Source organism: Boleophthalmus pectinirostris, unplaced genomic scaffold (assembly GCF_026225935.1).
Source record: "Boleophthalmus pectinirostris isolate CB_2022bp ecotype Guang Dong unplaced genomic scaffold, ASM2622593v1 HiC_scaffold_1, whole genome shotgun sequence".
Classification (NCBI taxonomy): domain Eukaryota; kingdom Metazoa; phylum Chordata; class Actinopteri; order Gobiiformes; family Gobiidae; genus Boleophthalmus; species Boleophthalmus pectinirostris.
Window position 1 is genome coordinate 6,384,290 of NW_026570970.1, and position 22,740 is coordinate 6,407,029.

General features: G+C 39.9%; 1 protein-coding gene across 1 annotated transcript in view; it reads left to right on the top strand.

The window, feature by feature from the left end:
* The window catches only part of gypc (glycophorin C (Gerbich blood group)), a 54,103-nt gene that overhangs the window by 3,673 nt on the left and 27,690 nt on the right, over positions 1-22,740 (top strand). Inside the window, exon 2 of the mRNA XM_055150944.1 lies at positions 4,952-5,043. Coding sequence (XP_055006919.1) covers positions 4,977-5,043 — 67 coding nt within the window. The 5' untranslated portion in view covers positions 4,952-4,976. The remainder of the gene's footprint in view (positions 1-4,951; positions 5,044-22,740) is intronic.

The window sequence follows — 22,740 nt, forward strand, 5'->3', positions numbered from 1 at the left end:
GAAGGAATTACTGTATTTTTTGGACTATAAGGTGCACCGGATTATAAGGCGCATTAAGCGAAACAAACGGACGACACTTGAGACTGATCCTTAGTCCAGGCGTCCACGATCCATCGGCAGATTGTGGCGTAATTCGCCTGGCATTGCCTCTCTGTCTTGGTGAATGTGGATTAGGAATGTGAACGTGAGTGGATCATTTCAGTTTGTTTTATTATTTCCTACCAGAACGACTCAAATATACATTGAGTAATAATGTGTTTAATGGAGTTTTGCGCATATTTGTTTACATTTTACAGAAACAAAACTTAAAACCACATGGCTCATTTGCACAAACCAAAATGCTGAAAAAAACATCTTGCTCCTTGTGCGCTGATGAGGTTCAGCTTCTGTCCGATTCTGTGAGGCTCCTGACTACGGTCGCTCTAACAATTTATCAAGTCGTAGTTTAACAAAGTCGTATTAAAACATTTTGACAGATTTTTGAGCGCCGTGTACCACATAAAATCAGTTCGAGTTCGGCAAACACAACTAGAATTAATACATAAGTCACACCGGATTATAAGGCGTACTGTCAATTATTGAGAAAATTAAAAGCTTTTAAGTGCGCCTTATAGTCCGAAAAATACGGTAATGTATTTTTGAGTAGAAACAAGCTAGATGGATATATTTAATGTCATACTGTGAAACATTCCATGCAAAGAAATAACATCTCTACGGGGACTAAAAAGTTACCTCCATGACGATGTTATTGGAGATGTTATCTACCAGAAAAGTTGCGTAGTGCACTATCGTTCATTACTTACTTATTATGAAAAAATAAAAACTCCACGACTTAAATAAAAGGTTCAAAAAGTGACCACTAAGTGACATTTTTAAACCATAAAAATGCTTAAATATTCTGTTTTTACAATGAACACAATGTAAATAATGGCACACGGTATGTTTGTTTTCATTTCATACTGAATACTTGCAGGAAAAAGCGTGTATTATGTCTTCTTTAAAGGTGAATGGAGTGTTTGGGGTGTAGTTCTATTCTTAGCAGTGCACTATTGTCTCTTGGCCTAGTTAGCTTGTGGCCCTGACAGTTTTAAGCCCTGGTCACTCTGGTATGTGGAGCATCTGTGTGGGCTTCCTCTACTTTCTCTAACAGCTGCCACCAATCGTCAACATCATAATTACACGAGTCACTTCTGAAATTGAAACACGAGCAGGGCTGAGCGATAAGGTTTAAGTTATTCTAATGACGATAAATAAAATGACACTAGCAGCGAACGACGGGAAATGTGTTAATGTTGTTTAGGTTTAAAGGTACGGAAGCCGAGAGGGGTCACAACAAACGCAAACGCCGCAACAAATACAAATGCGACGACAAACCAAAAAAAGCCACAACGGAAATGGCCGCGGGACTCTATTTTAATGCAAACGCCGCAACAAATATAAACGCCACAACACAAATGCAAATGCCGCAACACATCAAAAAGCCACAACACATTAAAAAGCCACAACACATAAAAAAGCCACAACACATTAAAATGCCGCAACACATCAAAAAGCCACAACACATTAAAAAGCCACAACACATTTAAAAAGCCACAACACATAAAAAAGCAACAATCACACACAAATGCAAAAAGCCACAACACATCAAAAAGCCACAACACATTAAAAGCCACAACACATTAAAAAGCCACAAACACATCAAAAAGCCACAACACATTAAAAAGGCCACAACACAAAACAAAAAGCCACAACACATTAAAAAGCCACAACACATCAAAAAGCCACAACACATTAAAAAGCCACAACACATCAAAAAAAAGCCACAACACATCAAAAAGCCACAACACATTAAAAAAGCCACAACACATCATAAAAAGCACAACAATAAACAGCCACAACAAAAGCCACAACACATCAAAAAGCCACAAACACATTAAAAAGCCACAACACATCAAAAAGCCACAACACATCAAAAAGCCACAACACATTAAAAGCCACAACACATTAAAAAGCCACAACACATCAAAAAGCCACAACACATTAAAAAGCCACAACGGAAATGACCGTGGGACTCTATTTTAACGCAAACGCCGCAACAAATACAAAGCCAACACAACACAACGCACAAACGCAAACGCCAACAAATACAAACGCCAACACAAACGCAAACGCCTCAACACATCAAAAAGCCACAACACACATCAAAAAGCCAACAACGGAAGTGACCACGTGACTCTATTTTCCGACAGACCAATCAAGCGGCAAGTGAAGAAGAAGAACTACAACGTGAAACGAATAATGATAAAACAATAAATTACTTGTACTTATATTTCCAACTTCTCCGTTCCTTTACTTTTCACTTTGTAGTTCTTCGTCTTCACTTGCCGCTTGATCAGTCCGTCGGAAAATAGAGTCCCGCGGTCACTTCCGTTGTGGCTTTTTGATGTGTTGTGGCTTTTTAATGTGTTGCGGCATTTGCATTTGTGTTGTGGCGTTTGTATTTGTTGCGGCGTTTGCATTAAAACAGAGTCCCGCGGTCATTTCCATTGTGGCTTTTTTTGGTGTGTTGTGGCTTTTTGTTGCGTCTTCACATTTGTATTTGTTGCGGCGTTTGCGTTTGTTTTGACCCCTCTCGGCTTCCGTATAAAGGTTCTATACTACACAAAATTGACTCTTGAGTGTTATGTCATGTTAGAATATTGTTACATCGTAAACAGACCTACAGTTGTTTTGTTTCATTCACACATGTTTGAGTAACACTTTTTTATTAGTCTGTCTACATCTCTGAAGCACAAAATGCTCTGTTCCACCTTGTGATGTCATGAAGTTTACATTTTGTTGAGTAGACATCGATAATTCCAGGGGTGAAATTATCCAAATGATTTAAGTGAAGCTGTATGGAGTTAAAAACAGAGTGGAGCACTTCTTGTATTGCCACATGACATCACAAGGTGGAACAGAGTATTTTCAGTTTGAGAATTAAGCCTAAATCAACAAAACACAACTCCAGCTATGCTTGTAATGAGGAAACATTATAACATTCCATATTTTTCGGACGACCAGCCAAAAAATGTGCAATGAAGAAGAAAGAAACATAAGTCGCACTTTTTGGGGGAAGTGTATTTTATAAAATCAGAAACCAGGAACCGACATTTCCTCTTGAAAGGTAAGTTGTAGTAATAACAATAGAAGAGAGAACAACAGACTGTTAACGTCACATATGAACAGTTCTTCAGATAAACTATAACATAAACAACAGAACAGAATGAGTTTAACCAAACTCTCCATCTCACTCCAAATCACTAAATCCATTCAATTCTTCATCCTCGGTGTCACTTCTGAGCAACTCGGCCTCGACCTCCGGAGTTAAACAGAGCGTCGCTTCCTCTTCTGTGTCGCTGTCGTCAGAATCAGCATCAGTTCCAGTTAGAATTACCATATTTTCCAGGCTGTTAGGCACTCTGGATTATAAGATGCACTGACGTCACTGAATGGTCTATTTTCGAACTTTTTTCACAAATAAACGGCATAGGACTTTAAATGAAACACAACAGTTGGATGGGTCAGTGGTTTTGTTTGTTTGTGGCGTTCACGGTGACTCTGGGCTTTGTTCAGTTGTGGCGTGTAGGGAGGGTGCTGTCTGGGACCGCTGGATTGTCGGCGTGTTCGCAGTGACTCAGTTGTTCAGTCGTGTCTAGAAGTGGCACATTGCACTCGCTTTTTCGGTTCGTTCCTCCGTTCCGTTCCTCGTCGGCGTGGAGTGATGAGTGTGACTGTGGGTGTTTTTCGCTGTACGGTCGCTGTCTGCTCCTGTGTGTGTTCTGTGGGTGGTGCGACTTTGTAGTTTACTGAAGTTGTGCTGGGACACCCGAGTGGATTCGTGTATGGGGCGCTCTGGATTGCGGGGTGCAGTCATTTTTTGATGAGGTTGGAGGCTTAAGAGCGCGTCTAATAGTCCGGAAAATACAGTATTCCGGTCTTTCTGAATCCTGACAGGATGGTTTCAGTGTCACTGAAGTCCAGGCTTTGTCCATCCATCCAGTGACTTCAGAAAAGTTTCATGGTGTCACAAGTTTCTGTTTCACTCCAAACTTTCTGTCTGCTGCTCGATTATCGTTTTCAGCTGCAGATTTCACGACTTGCAGTTTGTAATCTGCAAAATCTGATTTTGTTTTTGGGGGCATTTGTGTTCAGTCTTCTCAGTCGTCTTTATAAGTTTGTTTAAATGTTAAATTGTTCAGTGGTGCAGAAGTAACGGTGCGACCGACTGACATGATACAGACAGGACAGAGGCTCTTTCTGCAGGAGACACGCGCAGTAGAGCCAAGTGACAGTGGTACAGGAGGAACAGGAGCAGCAGATACTCACACACAAGACGAGAACCTCTCCACACTTCACTCAAACATTTTAATAAGTCACAGTAAACACCCAAACCATGAAAAAAAGTGTGATTTATAGTTTGAAAAATGTGGTAGATCAGAAAACAGAGTAATATGGATTGGACCTGTTATGTATCACAAAATGGATTGTCAATAAACATAATATTTTCACTTTTATATTTAATCAGATGTTTATGCTGCCTGTTTTTGTTTGTTTTTTCCCAATATACAATTCATAGTAAACTACACAACCCTTTGCAATGTTATATTTACACCCACAAGCATAAATAAAGCTGTTTGGAAGATTAGATTGCTGCATGTTTCTATTCATTTTATTTTAAGACAGCTTTTTGGAGCCTTTTTGAGAGTAGTTTTTACGATTGAAATTCAGACGCTGTAATCCCCCATTCCTCCAGGAGCGGTTAAGTGTAGAAAATTTAGTTTATTAGTCACCTGGACACTTTTTTGTGCACGATACTGACACATTGGAAGTATACCTTAAAACCGTATTTGCACAGTCTGTCCCAGGTCCGCCTAAAATGTCCCCGACACGTTTGCTTTTGTTTTCACAGATCGGACAGAGCGCTTCGGCCTGGGATGGACAAAGGAGTGACGACAACGCCCGCTCTGCAGACAGAAACAGCCACAGTCTCACTACAAACAGGTCTGTCACCACACGAACCAAAGAAAAGGCTGTAGAGGAAAGAACATTGTAAAATACGATGTGCATTTAATCAGAAAGACTTTAAAATCACACACGGGCACTTACTGTTTGCAGTTGGTTATTTGGATGAGACTAAACGAAGCTTTTTGTTTACTTCAAGTGTGTTATAAGTAAAGTACGTGGCTTTTTATGGAGATATTTGTGTTTTGTCTATACCAGAGGTTTTCAGTAGGTGACAAACACATGAAGAAAAAATAACGGCCCACATCTGTACACATCTGCGACAGGATTGATATCTGTAATTGCGCGCGCTTGTATTAGCTGTAAAATGATGTTGCCATTCTGACAACATACTCATAGTTTGGAGTGTCACCTTTTTGGTTTCGTAAACACTGAATGGACCATGTCTCTAAACCAGAACTAAAAAACAAGACTAAACCAGGACTAAACCAGGACTAAAATCAGGATAAAAACCAAGACTAAACAAGGCTTAAACCCAGACTAAAATCAGGACTAAAACCAGGTCTAAACCAGGACTGAACCAGGTCTAAACTAGGACTAAAATGGGACTAAAATCAGGACTGAAACCAGGTCTAAACCAGAATTAAACCAGGTCTAAATTAGGACTAAAACCAGGACTAAAACCAGATCTAAACCAGGACTAAATCAGGACTAAAACCAGGACTAAACCAGGACTAAACCAGGACTAAATCAGGACTAAAACCAGGACTAAACAAGGACTAAAATCAGGACTAAAATCAGAACTAAAACCAGGTCTAAACCAGGACTAAATTAGGACTAAACCAGGTCTAAACCAGGATTAAAACAGGACTAAACCAGGACTAAAATCAGGATAAAAACCAAGACTAAACAAGGCTTAAACCCAGACTAAAATCAGGACTAAAACCAGGTCTAAACCAGGACTGAACCAGGTCTAAACTAGGACTAAATGGGGACTAAAATCAGGACTGAAACCAGGTCTAAACCAGAATTAAACCAGGTCTAAATTAGGACTAAAACCAGGACTAAAACCAGATCTAAACCAGGACTAAATCAGGACTAAAACCAGGACTAAACCAGGACTAAAACCAGGACTAAACCAAGGACTAAAATCAGGATAAAAACCAAGACTAAACAAGGCTTAAACCCAGACTAAAATCAGGACTAAAACCAGGTCTAAACCAGGACTGAACCAGGTCTAAACTAGGACTAAATGGGGACTAAAATCAGGACTGAAACCAGGTCTAAACCAGAATTAAACCAGGTCTAAATTAGGACTAAAACCAGGACTAAACCAGGACTAAAATAAACAGGACTAAAACTAAAACTAAAATCAGGACTAAACCAGGACTAGACTAAAACAAGGACTTAAACAGATCAGATCTAAACCAGATGGAGTAAAAAAAAATTTGCTTTTTCAAGATATTTTGAGCAGCAAAAACACATGTAATTGCACAAACGTAAACAGACACATGTAATGCCATACTGGGGAACATTCAAGGCGAAGCAATGACATCTCCATGGAGACAAGCAGGTGGCAGACACTTTATGAAAAAAGTTATTACATTTGATTTATTTATGTATTGCAAGTGTAAGCTTTTTGCCCTGCTCTGCTGCGAAAGGGGAGCTGCTCATTTGAACGTGACTGCGGCGAACGCTCCACAGTCCACTGGGCACGATCATCAGACGCTCCTCTGGGCTCCATCACGCCGTCCCGCTCTGTCATTATCGGGTCGTTTGGAGACATTGTTTTGGTACGTTGTGGTGACAAAACGTGGACAGCGTTCACCTCAAAGTGCACTCAGCTGTCGGCAAGAGCTTCACCGTAACTGCGCAGAGATGTTATCGCACGTAAAGCAGAAGGATCACGCAAAACCGACTTCTCAGAGCTTTTAACCGTGTTGTAGTCGTTTCCAATTCTCATTCATTAGATTTTGTTTCTTTCTAAAACAAGACTAAACCAGGTCTAAACCAGGTCTAAAATTAGGTCTAAACCAGGTCTAAACCACGTCTAAACCAGGTCTAAACCAGGACTAAAATCAGGTCTAAACCAGGTCTAAAATTAGATCTAAACCAGGTCTAAACCACGTCTAAACCAGGTCTAAACCAGGACTAAAATCAGGTCTAAACCAGGTCTAAAATTAGATCTAAACCGGGTCTAAACCACGTCTAAACCAGGTCTAAACCAGGACTAAAATCAGGTCTAAACCAGGACAAAACCAGGACTAAAATCAGAACTAAACCAGGTCTAAACCAGGACTAACCAGGATTAAAATCTGGTCTAAACCAGGACTAAAATTAGGTCTAAACCAGGTCTAAACCAGGACTAAAATCAGATGTAAACCAGGTCTAAACCAGGACTAAAATCAGAACTAAACCAGGTCTAAACCAGGACTAAAATCAGGTCTAAACCAGGACTAAAATTAGGTCTAAACCAGATCTAAACCAGGTCTAAACCAGGACTAAAATCAGGTCTAAACCAGGACTAAAATTAGGTCTAAACCAGGTCTAAACTAGGACTAAAATCAGATGTAAACCAGGTCTAAACCAGGACTAAAATCAGGTCTAATCCAGGACTAAACCAGGACTAAAATTAGGTCTAAACCAGGTCTAAACCAGGACTAAAATCTGATCTAAACCAGGTCTAAACCAGGTCTAAACCAGAACTAAAACCAGGTCTAAACCAGGACTAAAATTAGGTCTAAACCACGTCTAAACCAGGTCAAAACCGACTTCTCAGAGCTTTTAACCGTGTTGTAGTTGTTTCCAATTCTCATTCGCCGTCTTGAAGTTGTATTTGGAGTGATTCATCTTTAATCGCTTATTTTCAACATGTCATATTGTCCATCAGCTCCCATTTTCACCACACTGTAAAAAACAAAACAAAACAATATCTTGGTAAGTTTAATTAAGAGTAGAATTTGAGTAGGTTCAACTTGACAAGTAAAATGATCTACCAATGGAATAAGTGTGTTTTTCTTCATTCAAGCAACATTCACTTTTGTTTATTTTAAGGGCAAAGTTATTTGTTTTCATATTTTAAGATCATTTTACTTGTCAAGTAAAATTGACTCAAATTGTGATAAAACTTTCTTAATTCAAGTCATCTTAACTTGACTAGATTTTGTTTCTTTCTAAAACAAGACTAAACCAGGTCTAAACCAGGTCTAAAATTAGGTCTAAACCAGGTCTAAACCACGTCTAAACCAGGACTAAAACCAGGTCTAAACCACGTCTAAACCAGGTGTAAACCAGGACTAAAATCAGGTCTAAACCAGGACAAAACCAGGACTAAAATCAGGTCTAAACCAGGACAAAACCAGGACTAAAATCAGAACTAAACCAGGTCTAAACCAGGTCTAAACCAGGACTAAAATCAGGTCTAAACCAGGACTAAAATCAGATCTAAACCAGGTCTAAACCAGGTCTAAACCAGGACTAAAATCAGGTCTAAACCAGGACTAAAATTAGGTCTAAACCAGGTCTAAACCAGGACTAAAATCAGATGTAAACCAGGTCTAAACCAGGACTAAAATCAAGTCTAATCCAGGACTAAATCAGGACTAAAATTAGGTCTAAACCAGGTCTAAACCAGGTCTAAACCAGGTCTAAACCAGGTCTAAACTAAAAGGACCAGGTCTAAGCATCAGCTGCGATTAGCCCTGTGGAGCGTGGAGTTCTGCGTCGGTCCTTTCGCCCGCAGTTTCTCGACGGTCTACGCGGGCGCACCTCCGGGCCTGTCCCAACATTCAGAACCGTAACGATGACGTTTTACTGCTGCTGATATCGTGATGATTTTAGCGAATTTGTATGAAGAAAAACGAAAAACCCACCAGTTCAGTCCAGGTTAAAAAAGCATTGTGACGCGCGTTACTCACATTTGCAACGAGTAATTTTAATTTTTTATTTTTTTTTTTTTTTATTAAAGACAGCAGAACATAACATTCAAAAAAAACTAAAACAAACATCAACGTTTAACAATTGCAATATTCAACATAAAAACAAAAACATAAAGCAACAACCACAACACCACAACAAATACAAAAAAAGCCCCCCCATTTCCCCCAACCACCCACACCAACACAAAGTCAAAACAAAATAAATGTGATAGTGCAACATAAACACACCGCTAGGCTCCCGAACACTGATACACTGCGGCCAATTTATAATTGAAGTTCCTTTTGTCTCTCTTCCTTCCCTTTTTTTTTTTTTTTTTTTTTTTTTTAATTATAATTTTTTAAATGTATTAGTCCCTATACTCAAACTAATATTTATTTTCACCATCATCAGTTCCCCTCATCATCTTTCACCATATGTCACAATCTCAAAAAACATAACCCTAAAGGCATTTCTTTTTATTAATTATTATTACTGCTATTATTATCACTATTATTCCTACTATTATTTCCACTACCTTTCATCACTATTACTATTTTTATTATTATTAATTATTATTACATCCATAATACCTATTATTATCTCTACTATTAATTACAATAATTACAACAATAATATTTCATTATTATTATTATCATTATCATTGGTAGTAGTAGCAGTAGTAGTAGTGACAGTAGTAGTAGCAGTAGTAGTAGTAGTAGTAGTAGTAGTGTCAGTAGTCCCCAATAGTAGATATATGAATATTATATAGATCCCTACTTTAAATCTTTATGGCCGAATTATTTTTTTTTTCCTGTAATGCCACATTACTGCATTACAGCAAAAAGCAACACATTACAGTAATTTGTTGTGTTACTCCCAACACTGGTTGTGATCATGTTTCCAGCGACGTCAGCTCCCATCAGGCACTGCAGTTTTTGTAATGCAAAAGCCGGCAGACCTGTTTCTTTAATTGAGTTGTTTTAGATGATGTTATGTTGTGATTTCTTTCACATTTCTCTCATCTCAGAGTTGAGTGCTTCGCTCATTGATTGATTCATTGATTCTACTGAAGTTTGTGATGTTTTTCAGTCCTGTGTTTTTTTTTCTTTTCTTTCATTTTTCTTTATACGCAGCCACAGATGTTTTGATTTAACTCATCTATTCCCCTGGAGACACCTTCAGGCGGAGTTACAAATAAGATCTGTGAAGAGGAGATACAGCTCGCACAAAGACTGCGTGTTTTTCAAGGTATTTTTGAGCACTGAAAAAAACACGCCATGTGAAAACAATGCAAGATAAATACGTTAAATGGCAGATGTCACACCCTCCACCGCAAATGTTACACAGCGCGGCTTTAAAGTTCAGAATAGTCCTTTTTTTTGCATAACGTAGACCATTCAAACGTCTTAAAAGAACCCGAATCCCCACACTGAAAGCACACCTGCTCAGCGCCCCTTCCCTCCGCCGCTTGAGTCACCTGGATCGGAGCTGAAAAGACCTGCCATCCTTTCACCTGTCGCTCCAGGTGGTCCCCGTCAGCCCGACCCGCGTCTCCGCACAACGCCGCACAATGAACCCCCGCCGCCGCCTCAGCTCTGGGTGATTGGTGGGCACAAAGTGGAGTTTTGGAAGACAGATGTTTGTGAGCGAGAGAGAGAGAGAGACAGAGAGACTGGAAGTGAGTTTTAGAAATTGTTCTGAAAATGGCTTCACATATGCGGGAGAATATAGAATGAGGCGCTTTGAGAGTTCAGAGAATAGCCCTGGCAGATGGTTTTTAGAAAGAGTTTTAAATATGGGAGCGATATAGAACATATGGACAGGGTCAGGGCACAGAAGGAGAGGAAATATTTCAGAGCAATACAGTTACATTTGAACTTGGCAAAGTCAACAAGGCCAGTGTTCGCTTCTATTTCAGCGTGAAGTGAATACTACGGAAACCCAGAGAGGCACGATCGCTGAAGACTCTCATTTACGTTTATTAGTTGGGGGCAGGTGTAATACAAGCACTTCACAAGAGTAAATCACTCTGCTGTTTTGATTCTACAATTAAATTACACATATTACTCTATTTTCTGATCTGTGTTATGTTTTTTCCTCATCACAATCAGACCTGGAGTTGTGTTTCGTTTCATTCACAAATGTTTAACACACAAACCCTGCAGATTTAGGCCGAGTTCTTTCCTCAAACTGAAAACACTGGGTTCTACTTTTTGATATCATGTGGTAATACGGGAAGTGCTCCACTGTGTTTTTAAACTCCATACACCTCGGAGTCTTGCACCGGGTCGGGTTTCTGCAAATACCTGGTTTAGACCTGGTTTAGACCTGGTTTAGTCTTGGTTTAGTCCTGGTTTAGTCCTGTTTTAGTTCTGGATTAGTCCTGGTGTAGTCCTGGTGTAGACCTGGTTGAGACCTGGCTTAGACCTGGTTTAGTCTTGGTTTAGTCCTGGTTTAGTCTTGGTTTAGTCTTGGTTTAGTCCTGTTTTAGTCCTGTTTTAGTTCTGGATTAGTCCTGGTGTAGACCTGGTTGAGACCTGGCTTAGACCTGGTTTAGTCTTGGTTTAGTCCTGGTTTAGTCCTGGTTTAGACCTGGTTTAAACCTGGTTTAGGCTTGGTTTAGTCCTGGTTTAGTCCTGGTGTAGTCCTGGTTTAGCCCTGGTTTTAGTCTTGGTTTAGTCCTGGTTTAGACCTGGTTTGGACCTGGTTTTAGTCCTGGTTTAGACCTGGTTTAGACCTAGTTTATAACTGGTTTAGTCCTGGTTTACTTCTGGTTTAGTCTCGGTTTAGACCTGGTTTAGTCCTGGTTCAGTCCTGGTTTAGACCTGGTTTCGTCTTGGTTCATGTGTTGTAGTCTATGATTTATGTTGTAACATCATTTTGAGTAAAAAAAAAACCAAAAACATCAAATATTAGGCAAATATTATCGATTTATATGATATACTTTTATTTTTGACGACCTTATATCGGTGGTTCTCTGGAAACCAAATATTATCTAAGGTGATAAAAATGTCATTAATTTTATCTGGAGTTGTGTTTCGTTTTTCATTCACAAATGTTTAACACACAAACCCTGCAGATTTAGGCCGAGTTCTTCCCTCAAACTGAAAACACTGGGTTCTACTTTTTGATATCATGTGGTAATACGGGAAGTGCTCCACTGTGTTTTTAAACTCCATACACCTCGGAGTCTTGCACCGGGTCGGGTTTCTGCAAATAGTTGCTGAAACAGGCGGGTTTTAACATTCTGGAATTTTACTTTTTTATTTTAATTAGTCCTGGTGTAGTCCTGGTGTAGAACTGGTTTAGACCTGGTTTAGTCTTGGTTTAGTCCTGGTTTAGACCTGGTTTAGTCTTGGTTTAGTCCTGGTTTAGACCTGGTTTAGTCTTGGTTTAGTCTTGGTTTAGTCCTGGTTTAGTCCTGTTTTAGTTCTGGATTAGTCCTGGTGTAGACCTGGTTTAGACCTGGCTTAGATCTGGTTTAGTCTTGGTTTAGTCCTGGTTTAGTCCTGGTTTAGTCTTGGTTTAGTCTTGGTTTAGTCCTGGTTTAGTCCTGTTTTAGTCCTGTTTTAGTTCTGGATTAGTCCTGGTGTAGTCCTGGTGTAGACCTGGTTTAGACCTGGCTTAGACCTGGTTTAGTCTTGGTTTAGTCCTGGTTTAGTCCTGGTTTAGACCTGGTTTAAACCTGGTTTAGAACTGGTTTAGTCCTGGTTTAGACCTGGTTTAAACCTGGTTTAATCTTGGTTTAGTCCTGGTTTAGTCCTGGTGTAGTCCTGGTTTAGCCCTGGTTTTAGTCTTGGTTTAGTCCTGGTTTAGACCTGGTTTGGACCTGGTTTTAGTCCTGGTTTAGACCTAGTTTATAACTGGTTTAGTCCTGGTTTACTTCTGGTTTAGTCCTTGTTTAGTCTCGGTTTAGACCTGGTTTAGACCTGGTTTAGTCCTGGTTCAGTCCTGGTTTAGACCTGGTTTCGTCTTGGTTCATGTATTGTAATCTATGATTTATGTTGTAACATCATTTTGAGTAAAAAAAAACAAAAAAAACATCAAATATTAGGCAAATATTATCGATTTATATGATACACTTTTATTTTTGACGACCTTATATCGGTGGTTCTCTGGAAACCAAATATTATCTAAGGTGATAAAAATGTCATTAATTTTATCTATGACAATAAAGTGTTGAATCTGAGCTGAGGCCGAGACATACAGTTTGTTTTTTTTGCTTTTTCACATCTGCCCAATCACGAGGCCACTTCCCTACACGCGGCGTAAAGTCACTCAGCTGTACATGTATTTTTAAAGATATTTTTGGTGCCGTATTTATTAGTATTCCTCACCGAGTGCGCTCAGCTCCAAATGTAATCGTGGCATGGGTTTGTGGGTGTTTGCTGTGAAAATGTGTGCGAGGCGAATGGCAGTCTGGAGGTTTGGACTTGGATAAAGATGAGTGGAGTCCGGGGCTGCAGGCTGTAGACTCAGAGGAAGAAGAGGAGGAGGAGGAGGAGGGGGAGGAAGAGGAGATGGGTTCAGGCGCACTCTGTAAAAGACATTGCTCCTTATAGTCTATCTCAACTAAAAAATAAGTAGTAGTATGTATTTCTATCACTGATCGCTGCAGTTTTATTGTTTTGAAAAGGCCACATTCGCTCTCTGCTTTTTATTATTTCTAAACAACAACATTTGAGACAGAGAATTGAGATTTGTTTTTACTGCACTGAAAAGCACAGAAAACCACGTGTCCTTACTCTGACTGGGCTCGGATCTCCACAAACCTGACTCTACTTCTGATTGTTTCCATGGAAATGTTGTTCCTCTGACCTACGTATCAAAAAGTGGAGTGATAAAATTGACTCTCACAGAATCAATTTTAACATTTTCTCAGGGTTTATACGAGTCCAATCTGTTCTAGAGTTAATTTGACATTTTTGGAAATGTTCATTAAGTAACACTGGACCAAAGTTCCTGTTTAACCCCAAAATAAAGAGTTATAATAATGTTTTGAGAGTAAACGGAAAACACTTTGTAGGGTTATCCTGATTTTTCTAAACAACACACAGAGGTGTTTTGATTACACTTTATTTTTGTTCATTTAAGATGAAATTGTGTTCAAAACTGGTTCAAACGGGTCTTCGCCTGCAGGAGTTTGAAGTGGTGGGTGGGAGGTGCCAAATTAACACTAAGGAAAGTTAAATTAACTTCAACCACATCAACTCTGGCAAATAACCTCAATTTCTCAAACCCCCCATTTAACTTTCAAATAGTTAAAATTACACTTTTTGTGTTAAAAACAACTTTTAACCCTCCAGTTTTTGCTGTGTAGAGCCTCCACTCAATTTAATTTCTCTCCAGCGACTCCAGCAAAACTCTGGTCAGATCTGCTCAGGTTAAAACATGCAAAGTGAGGGCGTGCAAAATACCACAACACACGAGGAGTGATGAGCCCGAAGTGGGGAACTCCGACACCAACCCTCCACCAAGTGGGGCAACCGCGCCGCGCCAACCCTACGGGAAAACAAATTCATTTAAAATATACACAGGAAAAAAACTGGGTATCTAACATATAACTAAAATCGGAAAGGAGGCAAAAAATATCAATAAAATTGAAGCTTGTCAGGGGCCGTGGAGCACGCGACGCAGGGGATAGTCAATCTAAAAAAAACACACACAATAAAAACCAAGAAACATTTCAAACACCCACTAATATGCCTAATATGCAGTCAAATATTGATAATATATACAAGCGGACAAGTGCAGCCGAGCAGCAGCTTGGCGATACCCCTGTACCCTACTATAAATAGTGCGAGTAATTTGGCAATACGGAAGTGAAAGCATTGAGAGGGGGGTGACCCTATGTTGGCCGGCAGTGGCCAAACTATGTGAGGCTACATACAGTACACAGAAACAAACATGTTGGATCATTTCCAAGTGTTGGACCTTCAGCTCTAATAAACTTACAGGAGGCTCCCAACAAATGTGGAGAATCTGCAGAGACACTGTTAGTGAACAGAGAAGGATCTGCAATCACCTCTGTCACATTCTGGATGCACCAGGTCAACGCAGATGAGTCAGGTGGTTATGGACGAGACCTGGAGAACCAGTCGATGGTGCGACAACTTTGTGGAAGGAGGAGCTGATGTAAATGCATGTCATGAAAACTTCCGTATGTCCAAAGACGCTCTTGTTGCTTTAAGTACAAACATACACAATCCAATTCCACACACTTTTGCGTCAAAGTATGCACACAGATTTCTATGGAAGCCGAGAGGGGTCACAACAAATGTAAACAAATACAAATGCGACAACAACAAAAAGCCACAACAAAACAAAAAAAGCCACAACACACCAAAAAAAGCCACAACAGAAATGACCGCGGGACTCTATTTTAATGTAAACGCCACAACACAAACGCAAATGCCGCAACACATTAAAAAGCCACAACACAAGTGACCGCGGGACTCTATTTTCCAACGGACCGATCAAGCGGCAAGTGAAGAAGAAGAAGAACTACAACGTGAAAGGAATAATGATAAAACAATAAATTACTTTTACTTAGGTTTCCAACTTCTCCGTTCCTTTACTTTTCACATTGTAGTTCTTCTTCTTCACTTGCCGCTTGATCGGTCCGTCGGAAAATATAGCCCCGCGGTCACTTCCGTTGTTGCTTTTTGATTTGTTGTGTCTTTTTAATGTGTTTGTGTTGTGGCGTTTGTATTTGTTGCGGTGTTTGCATTAAAATAGAGTCCCACGGTCATTTCCGTTGTGGCTTTTTTTTTGGTTTGTTGTGGCTTTTTGTCGTGTTGTCGCATTTGTATTTGTTGCGGCGTTTGCGTTTGTTGTGACCCCTCTCGGCTTCCGTAGATTTCCTCCCGATAATGCACGTTTAAACGCAGAATAAAAAGTGAAGACGCGACGCCACTTTTGCATCTTCTCTTCTTCAGACCGTCATCATATAAACGTAGCCTAAGACAATATTTAGTCAGGAATGTGCGGTAGAGAATCAAACATTGCACAAAAAGTGAATGGAGTGGAAAATAACTACAAAAGTGTTGAAATTTCACTTTACAAAGCTTTTTTTTTTTTTTTTTTCATTTTTAACCTTTTATTTTTGCTCAAATTATAATATTAGGGTGTAGACTATTATAATAACGTTTTACCCATTAATCAAATTTTGCATGATCTCCAAATCACCCATTTTCACATTTTTCAATTTAGTTCTTTTTCCCTCAGAGAATCAGTGGCACCGGTAATTTGGCTAAAGTTAATGCCAAAATTAAAAAGTGGAAATCTGGGTTGATTTCTGTTCACAGTTTGCACGTTCTGCCTGTGTCTGAATGGGTGGTACTGCAATTACTCACATTAACCTAACAGTGAAGGTAGTGGCTCCAAAAAGGGGACAAAGATTAAAGGGGCTGTATTTTACTAGTTTCTGATTTCCTCATCACAAACAGACCTGGGGCCTCATTTATAAAGCTCGTTTACGCACAAATCCTTGCGTACGCGCTCTCTACGCCAACCACGGTATTTATGAAACTCAACTAAAGCGTGGCTCTTTGCTTAACTCTATGCCACCTCGGGACCTCCTGAAAGCTCTGCCCAAAGTCTGGAGACAAGGGGAAAAAGCGACACTCGTGAGGAGAAGCAGAAGTGAACAAAGTTTGAGGAAGAGTTTGATCAGGAATTCATCAGAAAATCCACGTATATAAAATAATTACCTTCAGATTTGTGCATTTAAGTGTTGGGTTCGCCAAAACACGGAGAAGGGCTGTTTATTCCACTCATTATTCTCCACAATATTATACATTTGAAACTCGTGCACGAGCGCGGCCACGTTCCCGGTGCAGCGCAGGGTCTCCAGCAGTCCACACCGCGACCATAGACTCCTATAGGCGAGTTTCATTGTTGACAAAAGCGCGCGTTGCATGCTGGGAATTATTTTGGTCGGCGGCAAGAAACACTAATTCAACATGACGGACGGAGGGAGAAAGCACGTAAAGGGTATTGATCCCGGTTATTTATCCACTCTAACGGCAGAGGACCCAAGACCATTTGACCAGAAATTGGTCATAAGCATCGACGGAGCCAAATCACCCTTTTCAACCCCGACAAAAGGTGAAACCAAACCAAATTTCTGGTCAGAATCGCCAACTACCTGGACAAATATTCACTTGGGCGATATCCACAATGACTTGGTGGAAACTCCTGGGCCATTCACAGCAGAAAAGATGAAAACCTCCAAGAGTCTCGATGTGTTGTTGAACTTGTTGGAGTCCACGGTTTGCTAGGATCTTCTACGTTTGCTCTGCGGATGTTTGAAAGCCGTTTAATTCACCGTTAGTGGTTCTTTTCACTCGGAATACGAAAAAGACATTTTCCTTCTTCCGTGCTTCTATTTGTGCATCCGATAATGCAGCAGGAATTTACCATTATCGGGGATAAATACGCGAGGTTACGCACTGTGTTTGACGATACCGTGTTTCTTGCTTCCGACCAAAATATTTCCCAGCATGCAACGCGGGCTTTTAATAACAATGACGTCAGCTGAAACTCGCCTATAGAACACAGACTGTGACCCAACACAGAGGATGAAATAATGACCCGACCTGAGAGAAAACTCTTCCCTCGGACAGAGCACAGGAGCTTTTTTGGTTTAATGAAGCACTGGGACTAAACGCAACTTTAACACTTTTACTTTAGTCTTTATGCTTCGAGCTCCAGAGTGGCCTGAGTCTGCGCACGACACAAAGCTGTCCGAACCTGACCCGAAACTTAAATATTCCCTACATTTTTGTGTAATCTGAAGTTCTTGCAAATGAGAGCTGCTCTTTGACAAGATTACAATAATGTCTGTGCCCGCCCCAGCCCCCGCGCACACTCACAGGTCAGCAGTTTGGATGTTTCGTGTGGACTTTTATTGGCAGAATAACAGCGACGTGTTTCGTGCTAAATCTGTGTCCTCGTATCCTCGTATTACGGAAGCCGAGAGGGGTCACAACAAACGCAAACTCCGCAACAAATACAAATGCCACAACACAACAAAAAGCCACAACACAAACGCAAAACACCACAACACTTTAAAAAAGCCACAACGGAAGTGACCGCGGGACTCTATTTCCCGACGGACCGATCAAGCGGCAAGTGAAGAACTACAACGTGAAACGCATAATGATAAAACAATAAATTACTTTTACTTACGTTTCCAACTTCTCCGTTCCTTTACTTTTCACGCAGCTCAAGACACTGTTATTTAGACAGGCTTTTAGTTGACTGTATCTGTAATTCCTCTGTTCTTGTTTATGTTGTTTTTATGTTGTTTGTTGCTCTGTAAAGCACTTTGTGATTTTTACCTCCGCCAAGGAGGTTATGTTTTTGCCGGCGTTTGTCTGTTTGTTTGTTTGTTTGTTTGTCTGTTAGCAACATAACCGATTTATGGACCGATTTTGATGAAATTTTCAGGATTTGTTGGAAATGTGAAAAGGAAGAACTGATTTCATTTTGGGGGTGATCCGGAAGAAATCCTGGATTCTGGATCACTTTGAAATTTTAGTTAACATTGTGGTAAATGGGACCAAACATTTTGTTTCTCAATATCTCTGTTAATTATTGACCAAACCCCATGAAATTTGACTCAGGGATGGACAATGGGATCCTCTTTCATATTCCAAAGGCTGATCCGGATCTGATCCAGAAGACTGATTTTATCGCAATTTATATAAAAAATGGGGGTAGTCCTTGGCGGAGGTCTGCGCTCTCTGACTGCTTTTCTAGTTTTTATCTGTGAAATGTGCTATATAAATAAAGATTTACTTACTTACTTACTTTAAGATCTGTAGAAGAGTTAAAAACAGAACACATACTTTCTTACTGACATGTAATTTGGTCTTGGTGGTGTCTGTGATTGTCTCCATGGGGATAGTGATTTAATGCCATACTGTGGAACATTTTAGGCAAGTATTAACATATCTGTGGGGAGAAAAAAACACTATATTATGTCACCTTTTTCCTTAAAATATTCTATGTTAAATACACATATTTATTTTAAAGATAACACTTACAAATCCGACTTATCTGCTCTGAATCAACATAAAAAAAATTTAATAGAAAAATATAGAAACATAGGCCTTTAAATCAAGTTAAACTTTTTTTTTCTTCTTCGTCTTCTCTCTTTTTTTTTTTTTCTTCTTGAGTCATAGCCATTTCTGAAGCACAATCCACTTTTTTTTTTCCCCCTCTCCACTCAAGGGCAACTTCAATATTCTCCGTTCACTTGGAGATGATTTTGTTTGGTCTTCATCTTTTCCTGCCGGTGGCCTTGTCTGACACCTCTTCACTTTCTGTTCCTGGTGTTTGCGAGTCTTTGTTTTTCCCACTGTCCTGAAGGCAGCACGGTCCTGTTTGAATGTGTGAAATGCAACTGTAAGCACTGGTCTGGTTCAGCGCTCCTCCTGCAGTGACTCAGCAGCAGTGGACAGTTCACTTTTGAGTTTAGTTTGAACAAAAAGCACATACTATAGTTTATTTATTTATTTTAGAATATGCAGTATGTTATTTTTTCCTAGACTGTAGCTTTTAAACATATTTTTGGACATATTTACCTTAATTCAAAAATCCCTTGGCAAGCAACTTGGAAGGGGGTGGAGCTCTGTTGATCAAGTGACTTCAAAACTGTAATGAGTTATTTTGTTACTTGTTAATGTCATTTTAAATTAATTGTTAAATTACAATATTACTGTGTTTAAAATGTAAAACATTACATGACTGTTACAGCACTTTAAGTTACTCTCAACAAAATAACTGTGCGAAGATGCTGAACTTTTGCGTCGTATATGGACTGAACCAGGACTAAGCCAAGGATTGAACCAGGACTGAACCAGGTCTAAACCAGGACTAAACCAGGACTGAACCAAGGATTGAACCAGGACTAAACCAGATCTAAACCAGGACTGAACCAAGGATTGAATCAAGACTGAACCAGGTCTAAAACAGGTCTAAACCAGGACTGAACCAAGGATTGAATCAAGACTGAACCAGGTCTAAAACAGGTCTAAACCAGGACTGAACCAAGGATTGAACCAGGGCAGAACCAGATGGGGAACAGTTAGATGCTTATAAAACATAAACCATTGTCCATTTATCAGTGCACTAAGTCAGGCATCAAAATGATACATTTACAATGGTAATTACTCAAATTTGACTGATTATGCACAGTACATATAATTAAAAAATCCCTTGGCGAGCTACTTGGAAGGGGGTGAAGAGCTCCTGGTAACTCCCGAGCTACACATTGGAGACCCCTGGCTTAGAATAAAGTACATGTAAGGTATATATATGTTTGTATGTAACTTGCGCCTATGGTGTTTTTTTTGTTTTGTTTTGTTTTGTTTGTTTAATGTATCACAATCACAACTTAAACTGTGTTGCCAAAGCCTTAACTCTTTCCCCCTTGGACGCCTACTAGGAACTACCCATAGAGCATAATTGCATGAAAGAAAACGGACTTCCACTCATGAACTTAACTGAAACACAGACATATTTGGTATCTCTGGACACTTAGACTCTGAACTCTTCATTTATGGATGTTTAAATGTGATTCAACTCATTTACAGGTTTATAACAGCCCACTGAAAATGAGAGTTTACCTGGTCAGGTGCAAAATCGAAAACAATCAAAGCTACAATCGTCACTACTTTGATGAACTTTGGAAAAAATCGGCAAAAACATATCCTTGAATCCTATTGGTCAGCCTAGAATTAGGTTGTAGTGGCCCCCACTTACCGCAGCCTCTGTTTACATGTGAAAAACCGGAACCGTTTCTAATGGTCGTCAAATCACGTCTTTAATGATACGGCGGAGGAGTCGAAAGACGTCATTAAGGGTACGGGGGGGTCGTCAAATGTCGTCTTCATGGGGGAAAGCCTTAACCTGCAGATAGAGGGCACATATACAGATTTTAATCAATATATGGACAGGCCATGTCTCGCTGAGCTGCAGTGGCTGCACTAGCACTGATTAATGAATCCTTTAAGATTAAAACCAACTGGATGACAGCAGAGAAACTGGCAGCCCAAATGAGATCGATAACTGTCTTGAGAACCAAACTTGTTTTTGTGCTTCAGATGTTTTTCCACTAATCCAAAATTTAGCGGAATGATTCCTGCTCCGACCAGTTCATACTGTCCTTGTGCCTTGAGGCAAGACACCACTCACTTTGCTTATGTATACACCTGGTAGTAAGGCTGTGCATTTAATCGAATTTTGATTCAAACAATCAAATTATCTCCAAACTCATACATTGTAGTTGAAATGATAAAGCTTAAAGTTTATTTTGGGATATTTTTGTGTATAAATAAGTATATTTATTTCATCTTTTAAATATAAAGATTGTAGAAGAGCTGGATATATAGTTTATTTTGGATACATTTATGTTTTTCTACACCTTATCTCATGTTCAAAGTACATTTTATCCATTTTATGTTTCATACATCGCAGAACTGCTCATCATTTGTGGCCTGTATTTATTTTTTATTTGAAAGTTTTGCATAAATGATCAGTAACCAAGTGTTGTGTTTTGTTTGAGAGAGATAAATGCTGAATAAATGCATTGTGTAACTAAAAATAATCGTATGAATAATCTTGATTTCAATATTGACCAAAATAATCGTAATAATGATTTTTTTTCCCCATTATCGAGCAGACGTACCTTTGGATGTGTGTGTGCCGTGGCTTCAGAGACTCGCTGCACTAGATCACATCCAGTATCAGATTCAGAATCATTGGAGCTTATTTATTAATGTACGATAGCTACATGGTGCAGTTGGGTGAGGCTGGGGTTTGGTTAGAACTCAAAAATAAAGTATTCAACCAGAACTGGAAGAATTGGAGCTCCAGTCTCTCTTCTCTGAGTGACTGCTGGGTGGAGGTTTATGGCACAGACTGAGTGCTGTGTCAGTGTCTCACCATCACCAGGAGAGGAAGTGAATAATACAGCACAATGCTCCTTTGTGTGTCCTAACGATAAGAGCATCTCTGGAGAAGGTACAGAGAGATCTTCCTGGTTTCAGCTGCTTACATTAGTCCCCTTTCTCTCTGAGAAGTGCTCCACTGCATTTTTAAAGGCCAATCTCCAGACTCACTAAATGCCCCGCACTATAATAACACACTTTGACTTTTCTCTACATTGAATTGTACTTTTCCCCTGATACATATACACTACAAAAGTTTGGACACACCCACTCATTCATTTTTTTTCTTAAATTTTACTACTGCCTACATTTTAGATACATACAGAAGACATCAAATATATGAAGCGCGATATATGGAATTATGTATTAACAATTAAAACAGGTACTAAACACTAAGGCCCCATCCACACTACTATGTATTCGAGTCATTTTCGTTGTGGATGCAGTGTTCGTTCACACTGATCCGATGGAAAACGACTCCAGAGACGGAACGATCTGTCACCTCCAGCTCCCACGAATTCATCTGAGTACAGATCTGATCCGGCACCGTGTGGACGCCTGAAAACGCTGATACGCTGATGTCGGAGCTCTAGTTGCCGTCCTTATTGGTCCACGTCACTGTAACTTGCGCCTCCCTGATTCACTGGGTTCGTGTCATTGGTCATTCACACTCTGAGCCGCTATGCTGGTCTTAAAATCCGGTATTACGTTCATTAACAACTGAACCTCGTTGTCGGGCCACGAAAAGACGCTTGCCATCTTCCCCGGCTCGAAATCGGCTGCTGCAACTTCAAACACGGTGCTTCACTTCCTCGTTTTGACCGCCCACGTGACATTGTGACCTCGTGATGCCAGCCTA